The sequence below is a fragment of the Ammospiza nelsoni genome, chromosome 7 (assembly GCF_027579445.1).
Source record: "Ammospiza nelsoni isolate bAmmNel1 chromosome 7, bAmmNel1.pri, whole genome shotgun sequence".
NCBI classification, from domain to species: Eukaryota; Metazoa; Chordata; class Aves; order Passeriformes; family Passerellidae; genus Ammospiza; species Ammospiza nelsoni.
This window is the reverse complement of record NC_080639.1, coordinates 34,676,807-34,689,971: the sequence shown is the minus strand read 5'-3', so window position 1 is coordinate 34,689,971 and position 13,165 is coordinate 34,676,807. Positions and strand designations below refer to the sequence as shown.

Genomic DNA, 13,165 nt, shown 5'->3' with positions numbered 1-13,165 from the left:
TGGTGGGATGGCAGTGTTTAAACAGCATTTTTCCTAATGACAGCCTAAATGGCAGAGCCCTAAAGGAACAGCAAGGTGCTAGAAAAGGTTATCAGCTCCACTCAGGGCATTTTGCCCCTCAAATCAGAGCTGAACTAAGGTACCATTAAAATATCAGGTGATGGAGAGCTTCTGTTTTAGCCAAGCTGCAGCTCAGAGAAAACTGATGGGCAATGTTGCTTTGCCAGAACAGTGGGGATGGGGCAGGGGAGAGGAATCAAGCGGAGATAACAACTGGGACAACACTCTGCTGGTGAACATCTTTCCCAGAGCTCCTGGTCATGCTCCTGCTACTAAGTGTTGTTCAGGAGACAAGAAGAAAGTGTTCTGATTTGTATTACTTGTCATTATAGTGGCTTCTCCCAACCACTAGATCTACAAATAATATAAATGAAAATATTCAGCCACGATCCCAACCGATTCCTATTATTGATGTATGATATTGGAGCCATTCTGAGCCTTGTGCTACCCAAGAGCTGTTGCAAATATCTACCAAATTATAATTTTTCTTAATTAAGGATGTGAATTCTGACATACAATGGGCTTGCATTTTTCCTCTGTTGAAATAACCCCAGTATGAAAGCAAAGAGCAATTTTAAAAGGTGAATACCCAAAGTACAACAGAACCCAAATGAAACTTTAACTGAGAGCCATAAAACACTTTTAAAACAGTAATGGGTGGAAGTCAGCCTTGTAAGAGGGCCAGCACAGGCTATACTTCACTTAAGCTCTACTTAAGGCTTTAATGTAGCATTTAAGTGAAACTTAGCTGGTGCACGACCTTTGTGCTGACACAGTGCAGAGCTGAGCGCTACCATTAATGATTTAACCCTCACAAGAAAGCTTTCCTTTAAGGATCCTTTTACTGCTGCCAAAACTTTATGGGGAAAAAACCAACAAAAAGCCAAAAACTTAGGGCTGGCTTTTTCTCTGCTTTTAACACTCCAAGGATCCTGGTGGCATGGTCATCTCTTGTTCCCATATTTCTCTATGCTATGGGATGAGGGCTTGTCCTCTTAGCTGTGCTCCCATCCTGTTGCCTGGATCAGGGATGCATTGCCCCTCTTACCTGGGTCAGGGATGTATTGCCCTTCTTACCTGGGTCAGGGATGTATTGCCACTGGATACTTAGGTCAACAAATGTTTTAACCCTGGACACCTTTTAACACGAAGCCACAGCTTCAGAGAATTGAATCAAGAGACCTGACACTCACATCTTGCAGCACTGGGTGCACAGGACAATATTTAAGGGAGATTTGCTGATTACCCTTCTGACAGCTGCTGTTTCCCTGTTCAAGAGAAATCCACAGGGAGGCAAGGAAGACTTCCTTAAGGAACAGTATTAAACCACAACAACCAGGAACAGCTACAACAAAATCTCTGCTGCAGCAGAGCAGAAGAGAGTGTAAGTGCTGCTCTCTGAAGCTCTGTATCCATCTGACCCTGCAGAGCCAGCTTTGGAAATCACAGCCCTGGAGAACGGGGGTCTCTGCGACGTCCGCGCCTCGGAGTGCAGCAGGATCCGGGTGTTTGGCCTCGGCTTCAGAGACTCTCCCAGCCTGCACTGCCAGGTCACCAGGCTAATTGTAAGCTACCTCCTCTAAAATATGAAATATGGATGATACAGTCCAACACTGACATGTTTATATAGAAATGTTTTACTCTGATCTGTGCTATCTTCCCTCGCTGTTTGAGCAGTGTTTCACCTTCCAAGCCCACTGCCAATGTGTTTGCTGCAAGTGAGGGGAGCTGAAGAGGCTCAGACCTTTCCAGACCTTCCATCCATTCACAGCTATGAATTCTTGCTCATAACCTCTGTAGAATTTTGTTTGACTTCTGTTTGGTTGAGGCGCTCTGTAGTCATTGAAGCCTGACATCACAATATTATTTCTCATTTTGTACATCTGGAATCATGACACTTGGTAGTTTTCCTAAACACATTTAAATGTTAAGTTTTGTGGTTGAATATAGGGTTTCCTCACCACAGTTACAGAGGCTCTTATTTGAATTTTCTTAGTCATACTTCACCACCAAATCAGAGGTTTAGATGAGCATCAAACCCGACTCTTATGCAAGCACTGTAATTTTATCATAAACAACTATACACAGGCAATGCTGCAACTGAGTGATTTGGTGGATCAGCATCCTCAGTTATGAAATGTTTGATTAAACTCATAAATCCACCTCAGAACAGACACTCAGCCTGACTCCCAGTCGGTGCTGGCATGCTCACGAGGCACAGCTGAGATTTGCTGAGCCCCCTCAGGGCTCCATAGGCTCTTCCCAAGTTGGGATGTTTTGTGCAGCTGATCTGGAGGAGTAGCTGACATCACCTTCAAGGAGCCACGAGCTGGCTGCTGAGCTCCAGCAGGAAACACAAAGTTACTGCATTACATCAGCCCATCTCATCCCAGCTGCTCATCCCAAGTGCAGACCACAGCACTTCCTAAGTCAATAGACCACCTGCATGCCTAGCTAAGCATGGTTTCCTCTTTACTGTAGCTATAGTAACAGCATGTTTCCTTTTAAATAAACCACTGTGGAATGCCTGATATTATTAATTATAAAAATAAACATACACTGACAACTGGAATCTCTTTATGAGCCTTCATTTTCTGCACTCTCCCTCTGCTTTACTGTAGCATCTCAATGGTGAATGGCTATCAAGAGAAGAAGAAAGCACAAAAGCAGATTTCCTGAGCTCTGAGGCTGTGGACTGCCAGATCCCACTCCTGAACATCACAGAGGCTGTGCACTTCGTGGCCGGTGACGAGCCGTTCGCAAGATGGCAAGTGAAAGTAGGAATTTTATTATGTTTCTAAGAAATGCTTTAGAGAAAAATCAGTTGTCATGGTAAATTAAAATGCAAAGCACAGTTTTCTTCCTTTCAGAAATGAAAATGCCTGTAGAAATATTCGCACTAATGTCATGTAGAGGAAAAGAAAAAACACTCTGCCAACCAAAACAATGAGCTAAACCCCGGTGTCTCTGCAGCCAATCCAAAAGGGCAAATTACAACCACTTCTAGAGGTAATCACATGAAATTGATGCAGTTGTGCTAATCAATTGTTAATCATTAGTATTCCATTTCTGAAAACCCCAACTCAGACTCCTGATTAGGCAACAAGTGTCAGAGAGCTTTGACTCCCTGGGTGCATGAACAGTGCGTGCCCTGGCCAGGCTTGAGCAGGGATGTCACGATCACAGTCGTGGTCTGAATGGCTGCAGGAAGAAGCATGTGCTCTATCTGCTTCTTCTGGGTTTTCTGCTGCAGTTTTAGCCCCTTTTTTTACAAAATGGTACCTATTTTTCTAAATATCCCCAGGAAACCAGTGCCTTCCCGACCCTGTGTGCCTGCTGCCCTTGGTCTCCCTCTAGGCCTGGATGGGTTTTTTTCTGCTGATCAGTTGTTTTTTTACAAAACTGACACTTTTTTTAAAAGCCTCTGAAGCTGAGAAGAATATCGTGCCATTGTAGGGAGACTGCAGATGTGCCCTGAAAATTGCAGAATGCAAAATGAAACACGTAAAACACTCCCCTCACCCCTGCCTATCCTGCAGCCTGCAGCGGCCTGCACCCAGCTGGGGACACGTGCTGCCACGTGGCCTGGGGGAAACAGAAGGATGTTTGGCAGGACAATCTGCTGGTCAGAAATTTATTTTTAAAAGATAAGGATTTGGGAGTTAAGGACATTAGGGTAAGACCCTGTGGGTGCAGAGCCTGACTGTGTGCTGCTGGGGTGGACCTTGGACATTTCTTGTGTCACACACCAGGGCTGGACCAGGAGGGAAGGTGCTCTGCTCAAAACTGCTCCAAAAAGGTGTTGAACTCTGCCAGCTGTGAGATAAAATTCTGCTTCATGGTGGAAGGATCTGAGAGGGAGACACCCTGTGTGTTCCTGGCCCAATAGGATAGGTAAAATCCTGGTTTGGGCACAGGAAGGTTTCTCCAGTGTTCCAGGACATCGTCCTCACAGCACAGGTCTATTACAATTCTGATTGTGTTCAAGAGCTTCCTTTCAGCCCTGAGGAGGTCTGTACAATTTTTCTCATCCTTTCCTCTCAAAAACAGCTACAAAAACTCTTTCCATGCACTAAAGCTCCAGAAAAGCCCTGCACCTGCAAGCTTTCTGCCCTTTCCATCTCCTTCAAACCCTGCAGAGGAACCAGGCTGACGGCTATGCAGCAAAAACTCAATTAAATCATCTCAGTCTGCACGTGAGTCTGGAGCTCTTGTGGATCTTTAGATGAGCAAATTGGGAAGGCAGAGCCTAGTGCTCAGCTTCAAAGGCAGCTGGCCTTACATGGCAGCACAAAGAACAAAATCATGGAGCTTTTCAAGATAAAAAATTACTTTCAATTAATTCCACAGGTGTTCAAAAATTCGTGTTCCAGAAAATTCCTCTTAAGACTTTTTGCAGCTCATAAGACTTATTGATGATCTGGGTTATGTATCTATGTACCTACTTTTCAAAACACAGCTAAAGTATTTTTCAGAACCAAAAGTCAACACAATTTTTCTGGAAATGTCTCTGTTCAATATTTTCAGAATCTTTCCCCCTTCCCAAATGAAATCTCAAAGGAATCAGAAAAATTTCACTACAGCTTTTTTCACTACCAGCATTGGGGGAGCAGGAGCTTTTCTTAGTGCTCTTTCATTTAATCTCTTGTTGTAGTCATGTTTCAGATTTTGCCCATTGTTCCCATGACATGCTGCTGAACGCAGATAAGAAAGTACATGTGGCTGCACCAGAGTGTTTGGCATAATTAATTGAGATATCAAAATACAAACCCATGCTTGGGCAGCAGATGACTTGAGCTGTCCAGGCAGATGCCTGGGTGAAGAGGTGAAAGAGCTTGGCAGGCACTTATCTAATTTGGGAAGCAGCTCTCATCCTTTTCATTAAGTTCTTGGTGCTGTATTTCTCTAGAATGGAAAAAAAATAATCACAAAAAATTCAGTGAGGCAAAAACCTGAATTCGAACTCAGCATAGTTTTACACCTTTCATTTATTTTTTTTTCAGAGACTTTCTGACTTTCTTACAAAGTCTATGTAGAGTGATGCCAATAGCCAAGATCATTTCATTATGGGTGAAAAACCTGAGAAAAAAAGCAACAGAGTTTCTGAGCATCCTTTGCATTTCTGCAGAAACAGCTCCTTCTTTCCAGATGATACCTATGCCCAAGCAAACAAGGCCCAGCTCTAAGTTGGTTTTTGCCTCTTAAGGTCCAAACAAATTAAAGGTTTGCTCAACTCAGTTCTCATCAAAGTACTTGTTCCACATCACTAAGATGACTAATGAAAAAGCAATTAAAATAGCTATAAACCAGCCCAATTCTAAAAAGAGCTCAAAATAGATGTTTATAATAGAATGTAGGGAAAAAAAGCCAAAACAGATTAAAAAATAATCTAATTATAGGAGTTACATCTCATTCACAACACTCCAGACAGAACAATTAGTGCAATTTTACAGCTTTTTATATTTTTCCCTGTCTAGCCATTTTTTCACCCATTATTACTGCACCGATATTGAGACAACATTGGACACACCAGTAAAATAATGAATTTAAATTAAGTTTAAATTGCACTAGGAATAATAAATTCTTAATGGAAATCTTGCTGCCAGAGTCTTTCAGTGAAGAGCAGGTCTACAGGGGGTTTCAGTTTTTTCTCAAACTGCAGGAGAAATCCTTTATTTCTTTGAAAAGCACTTTTACCTATAGTACAACACACTGTAATCTAATATGTCAATAGTCTAATATTTTCCTTAAAATAATGAATTTTACTAGATCAATGAATTTTTGAACCAGTTTATATTAGTCCAAAGAAGTTATTTCACTTACACAAGTTGAAATTGTGAATATCCATGAATGCTGCCTGTTCCTGCCCTTGTGGTGGTTTCTGTGGTGGCAGAGAAAAACACTCAGCTCAAAATGTAGAACCATCCCACATGAGACAGTGTGGGAGAATCTGCTCTATTCTCTTCCATGAACTTGCAACCAATTCATGATAAGTGCTGCTTTTTACGAAACTTACCATGTATTTTTTTATCTCTGTACTTCTGTTTATCTTTGTTCAATTTAACTTGGTATTCTTTCTGTGAACTGGAAGAGTTTATTGATTGATTAAAAACTTTATGGCCTCAGTCTTGTGAAAATCATCTGCAAAGGGACCAAGGATGTTTCAGCTTTGTGGTATTGGGAGAGATGGAGGAGGGCTGGGGATTCTTTTTTAACAGCAAGAAAACACAGGGGTACCTGATGAATCCAAAGCAAGCCCTGTTAGATTTGCTAAGCAGCAGCTTTATTTTGGCTGTGAGAAGACAAAACCTGAAAAATACTTGACAAAAAGGTTTTGCTTTCCTGCTGGTTCTCATCTGTGTCTACAGCATGGCTTTCCCCCAGGGTTTTGAGGTGCTCTTCAAGGTTCACACCACTCAAGACGTCTCACAAAGCACTCTCAAAAGCTTTCCACTTACCCACACTTCTCTGGTATCTTTTCATTTTTACTGTGGAAAAATTAAAATATAAATGTACTCAACTGTTTTGTATTGTGCAAGCATTCTTATATAAAAAGGGCATGTTTAAGGCTTCCTGAATTATCCATTATGAGCTGGGACAGGTGACTGCTCTAATGTACCTTCCTACAGAAATGAGACTGTTTCTCTCTCTCATTGCCATCCCTTCCATCTTTTATAAGGTTAATTTCAAGCAAACCTACATAATGCACATTCTTCTTTTTTTCAGGCCAAGGATTTTACTTACTGATTTGCTATTAGTAAAAAAAAAGGTTCTCATTCTCATTTCAAATAAACCTATATAATACACATTCTTTTTTTTTTTTTTTTTTTCACTTTCAGGCCAAGGGTTTTACTTACTGATTTGCTATTAGTAGAAAAGTGGTTCTGAGTCCCAGCCAAAAATGTTAATTGTGTTTCACAACTCCTTGAAATCCCCCTTGTAGTGTTTGAGTAAAGCTTCCATGAGGGTATCAGAAAAAAAAAAAAAAAACCTTCAGGATAAAACCTAATAGCAATCAGAAAGCTGAATGCCAGCTGAGCCAAAAGATCTTTTGGTTATTAATGAAGAATTTCCAGTTTGGAGCATTAAGCCATTTGTTAGCTCACAGAGCCGCTCACAAGTGGTTTAATTTATCCTGCTGGCACGCATCCAGCTCAAAGGGGCAGTGCTATGGCTCCACAACGAGCAGACAGTCTCCATATGGAGCATGATGAGTTCTGAGGATGATTTTTGTCTCGCTCAGGTCACTAATGATGGCGTGCAGTACAGTAACTCGCGGGTGCTGACCCTGTACGACGCGCTCTGCCAGCTCTGCCAATTCCACCCCACCGCACTCTGCAAATTAAAGGTAATTTAAAGATCATCAAGGTTTCACGTGGATCCTTCATCTCTCCCTTAGCCCTCTCCCTCCCTCTGATGGGCTGGGTGTAACAACTGCTCTGGAAGGGGAAAACCTATTTCACAGATCAGCTGCACAGCCCCACACTCTGCTTTTCTCTTTCACAGCCTCATGCTGCGATATTTTATTCCCTTTTCATATTTACACCTGATAGAGCATGCTTTATGATGGACCTTCCTCACACAAACACCTCAGGAAAGCTCATGGCTGCCAATATTTATCCTTTGCAGCTGTTAGTGGGAGTAAATAAGAGTGAGGAGCCTGCCCTGAGAGGCTTAGCTTCACTTCTGAAGTGTCTCTGCTATTTTCCCTCTCCCAGCCTGTTTGGTGAGGGTATATCATTTCTATTCCCATTTTCTGCCTTAGCAAGAGGCGCACAAAGAAGCATGTTATACAGTTTTTGTCATGTGAGAACACCCTTGAGAGAGCATCAACCATTCCTGCTTGCATTAAACACTGCTAAGTACAAACATTGAGTATTCTGACAGTTTCAAAACCGTAACCAAAAGTCTACAGCTATGTTTTAAACTGCCAACATATTAAAAATTGCCTGCAGAGCACTATAATCCTCAGTTTTCCTGTGGAATTATTGGTGTAGCATCCCTTAAAAAGATCTTCTCTTTTTTCCAGAGGCCTGCATTAAGCAAATTATCTGGTTTGCACAGGGGCTTCAAAAAAATTTTGGAGGGTATTAGGTGGGATATTTGAATGTGCTGATTCTGCTTTTCTACCCTGAGGCAAGTATGAATTAATAGGAGGCCACCAGTCTTCTTTTTTTATAAAATGAAGATTAATCAGGTACATCTTAACTCATTTGCCTCACTGTTCTCATTAATGCTAATGAGAAAATACAGCTTTAAAACCTGCACTGATTGCAAGCACACACCAGTTACCAAAATTTTTTACAAGTTCACTTTTTTTCCAAGTGAGTGAGTGAATAGAAGTTACTTTATAGTAACTTTATAGGCCTATGTGGTAGTTTGACTGGATGTCTCAAAGTCCCTCTGTCACTGCCCTCAGAGAGAAAAGGGCAGGGAAACCCAGCATAGCCCAACTGAGGGTAAAACCACTTTAGTTTTAGATTAAAATAATTGTGTTAGAATAATTTCACTTAAAGCTAAGGTGAGGGCTTTTTGTCAAAGGCTTTCTTATAGTTTTGAAACTCAGAAATGGATGTGGTCTCTCAATATGGTGTTCTCTAGGGATTATAGTAATTTCTATTCTAAGATGCTTTAAGAGAATATTTGAGCTAGGCTTCCAATTGCATCAGACCACAGTCTAATTATACCCCTTCTGCATTACTCTGCAACACCTAAATTGCTTTCAGAAAAGGTGTTTCAATTAGGGGACATTTTATATCAGCCCATTTCACATTCTGTGTTCTTTTATGGAGCCCATTCTGTACCACCACACTGTATCACATCAGAAAAAATTTTTTTATTTTTTTTTAATCATAGCATCAAGCCCTTGAAAACAACAATGTAATAAAATCTAATTAACATCCAGGGTTTAGTGCTGGAGATCTGTCATGTTCTATCATGTTGTGGCCATTATGAGAATGCTTTTTGTTTCTCTACCTGACCCATTAGCCTAAAGTGGTATTACTGACTAATGCAGTTTGCAAAAGTAGTTTGGGACACCAGTAAAGCAATAGACAGAAAACACGGGGCCAGTAACAGGACACATATCAGTCTCAGAAAAACAAAGAAAACAAAGGAAGGAAAGGGAAAATGTGTTTGGTAGTTTGTCTGTCCTGCTGTCCCACTGTGGCAAGGACATCCCCCTTGTTCCCAGGATTATTCCATGTTTTTCTGGGAATCTGCATGGGCAGATAAAGTCCCACCTGCCCAGCACAGGCTGCAAGGCCTGACTCCTCCATAGGACCTTCCCATGGGATAGGTCTTTAACTCCACCTCTAATTATGTCCCTGTGTTCCCTTTTTAGAGATATCCAAATGCCTTCAATCCATGTGGGATCCACAGTGGGAGAGGAGCAGGTCAGCCCAAAGGCTGCGGTGCCCACAGAGCATCCCCTCACAGATGGCTTTGGGGATGTTCTGCCCCACCAAGGCACCAGGGATGTGCTCAGCTCTCCTCTGCAGCTCCCTCATGGGAGCCCGAAGTCTCATGCACTTCTTTATTCTGCTTTTATACCAGAATTTCCTATAGCAGAATTTGCTTTTTCAAATGTTTATGAAGAGCAGGATTCCAATGTTTCAAATGGAAATAGTCTAGTCTCAGATTTTGGGAGTCTTGTGGAGCTCACCTTTCATGGACGCCTGATACTCCCCATACGAACAGCCACAGCTGGGAATTGTGACCACATGCACCACATGAGTGTGCAAATGGGAAAAGTCACATTCTGTTGCATCCATCATCCATCAAAAAGCAACACCCCTTTGCCTAAGCTAAAATATTCAAAGCTACAAGGATCCCAAGCTGGGACTGGAAAACTTCCACAATTTCCTTGCTGTAAGCAGAAAGCACCAACATTTAAATTGCTGCTGTTTCCGTGTTTCAAGAGACAAGTGAATTTCTGCTTATATCCAGAAATTGATAATTGCCAATTTCTTATCTTTCTTATTCCTTTTTTTCATTGCCTTCATTCCCCACCCATTTTTATTTCCTTTTCTTTTTTTTGGCAGGAAAATGCATGCAATATAGATGGACTTTGCTATGGTGAAGGAGAGTCAAGCCCTACAAGCCCTTGTCTTCTCTGTGAACCTGACATTTCTAAGTTCACCTGGTCTGTTAATGCAAGTAAGACAGGGGTTTCTTTTCTAGAATTTAGAAGCACTTATCCGGGAATTTATGACTCGTTTTATTAAATATATCATTCCTCCATTTAGCTGAATCTATCCTGGGAGTGCACATGGACTGTTTCTAGTGGGAATAATTGGGTGCATCAGAAATGCAGACTCCACTGCATGCACTATGCAGCTTGTTCTGTCTGAAACCTGATAAATCTCAGATCAATAAATGAAAAAAATGCCTGAAAATTAGAATTTGGTATGCCTGTGGCCCATGCAGTGCCCAAGTCTGTCAGCTAAATGTGATGAACCCTAAATATCTCTGTCAGCATCTCGCAGGTACAAATCTTTAAGGAGGCAATTTGGGGAAAATACTGTTTTTAAAACACTAGCATGTATTTTTGGTGTCTGCAAGAATTGCTTCCTTTTGCTGAGCCAAATGCTATGAAATGGCTCATAGCAGAGCTTGGCTTGGCAGGGAGTCCAAGTGATAGGGACCAGGCACTCATTACCTGCACGGCCGCAGAGCCCTCATTCTGCAGCCCCTGGAGGCAGGGGTCAGCGGGAGGCTGCCTTTTGAAGCATCTCCTGAAGGATGGAGACTAAATCATAGTTTTTTATGGCTACCTGCCCAGTGTAAACAACAACCACTGCTCACCCCACTCTTTACAGGCAATCCTCTTTACAGCATTATCCTCACAGCCCTTCCCCTCCCTTACACGTTTGCATCTGGTCAATATAAAAGATCATATTACTGCTTCTGTGTAAATCCATGTGGTGCTTCCAGAAGGGGTTTCTCTGCTTTTTAGGCTTTGTAAACCCAAACACATTACAGAAAGGTGTGTGAGTCACAGAACCAGCCTGCTTCAGTTGTTTGGGGTTTTATTACATCCCAAAAGCTGGCCAACTAAAAATCCATTTGGATGAGCAGTTAAAATGCCTAAGGGTGATTTAGATCTGAAAGAGAGACTACACTTGAAAGCTGTGTGTTTTTCCCCAGAAAAATATTTAATCCAATGAGGGATATTACCTGTGACTCACAAACCTTGCCTCCTTTCTGTCATATAATAATAGAAAGTTTTGAAAGGTTTGAAATGGACCTCAAAGATCATCTTGTCCCACCCCCTGCCTGGGTAGGGAAACCTTCCACCAGACCAGGTTGTTCAGAGCCACATCCAACCTGAACTTATATTCTGCTGGCCAGAGCAGCAGCATCCCCAGGGATGAGCTGATCCTTGGTGTTACAGACAGACTCATTACTAATACCAAGACAGCTTGATTTTCAAATTCAGGAAATGGCTTAAAAATTAAAAACTGAATTTGTTTTGAAATTTATAAAACTAGAAGTGATTTGGGAATTCTGACACACATCATGGTTCACTTTTAAATTATGTCAAAATTTAAAAATATTTATAAGAAAGGGTTTGTCAGACCTTTTTTCAAAAGTATGAAAACTTCTTTAAAAGTTCTGCAATAATAGGGAGAGTGAATATATATTTACTAGATGGCAAGCAGATCTCTGTAGGATTAGAAACACTCCTCCACAGACTCCTTTCAGAACATCTGATTTTATGTTATTTTGTGCCTACCACTTCCACTCACCATCCATTCAGCTAACACCTTTGTGTTTATCCATAAATGCATACCCTGCATCAATATTTCATTGATTACTTTGGGCACAACTTTTATGGGCTCCAAGGCTTTAGTGTTTGGGAAATAAAAGGTAAATGAATAGATGGAAGCTTTCAACAGTTATACCAGGACAATCTGCTGGACAAGCATTTTAGAAAGCTCTCATAACACAGCAGCAATAAAGGAGACACATATTTAAATAATTGCATCACCTAAGCCACGCTATGGAAAGCAAAGTTGGATAAAAATTATATGTACCACAAAAAAACCCCTAATGATGATTTTCCATGAGCATAGGGCAAGGAGTCCTTATGAGAACGCATACATAGTTCATAATGTTAGAGCATGGCTTGAAATTATTCCTGGGTATTGGAAATGTGCTTTAATTTAAACATAAATATGGTCAAATTACACTGTGAAAGATTAATTTAAATATCAATACCTGTCAGTTTGTACTGCTGGCTAAAGAGGAAAGATGCCTTGAGACTGAGCAGGCTTAGGACATGGAGATGAAATTCCTGGCCCTGAAAAGAGCTGCTGGGACCTCAGGGTACTCATCTGAACTTACTTTTCCTTGGTTTCTAATTATAAAATGTAATAATTTTCTCTGCCTTGTCCTCCTTACCTATATATATTGAAAGTATCTTGAGGTAGCATTTATCTTCTGCTGCTAAATACCCTCGTAAAATTAGGAGGGTTTATCTTCATTAAGGAAATACTGAATGTAAACAGCAAGCCTGGAACTAACAGTGCCAATGGTGACATGATACACACCACTGTCACTGGGGATGGACAGACTCTGGCACTGAAAAGACCTTTATTCCCAACTGAATTCACTCAAACTGCTTCCTTAATTACTCCTCGTGGGTAAAGACAGGAGAGTCTACTCAGTGCAAGGCTTACAATTAATTTTCCCTTCTGAGTTGCCTGCCCAGTTCATTTGTCAATCAGCATTTTGAGATTTATTTTATTTATGTTTAAATGGATGGATGATAGGCAGATTAAATATGTAAGTACAAGAAATATAACTAATTATATCATTATATATTATATATTTTATATATATTATATATAATATATAATAATATAATTAGTTATATATTATATATCTAAATATATAACATAATATGTATTAGTTATATATACTAAATATTATATAAATACTAAATATATTATATACTATTAAATTATATACTATATAAATATATTAATATATATTATCTATAATATACTAAATATATTATATAATATATAATATATTATCTACTATATGCTATATACTATATGTTATATATTATATATTATGTTATAATATATAATATATA

General features: G+C 40.4%; 1 protein-coding gene across 1 annotated transcript in view; it reads left to right on the top strand.

Moving 5' to 3' along the window:
- LOC132075810 (von Willebrand factor D and EGF domain-containing protein-like) overlaps positions 1-13,165 on the top strand; it is a 172,621-nt gene that overhangs the window by 98,033 nt on the left and 61,423 nt on the right. Inside the window, exons 12-15 of the mRNA XM_059476517.1 lie at positions 1,489-1,625; positions 2,682-2,837; positions 7,304-7,408; positions 10,104-10,218. Of these exons, the coding sequence (XP_059332500.1) occupies positions 1,489-1,625; positions 2,682-2,837; positions 7,304-7,408; positions 10,104-10,218 (513 nt within the window). The remainder of the gene's footprint in view (positions 1-1,488; positions 1,626-2,681; positions 2,838-7,303; positions 7,409-10,103; positions 10,219-13,165) is intronic.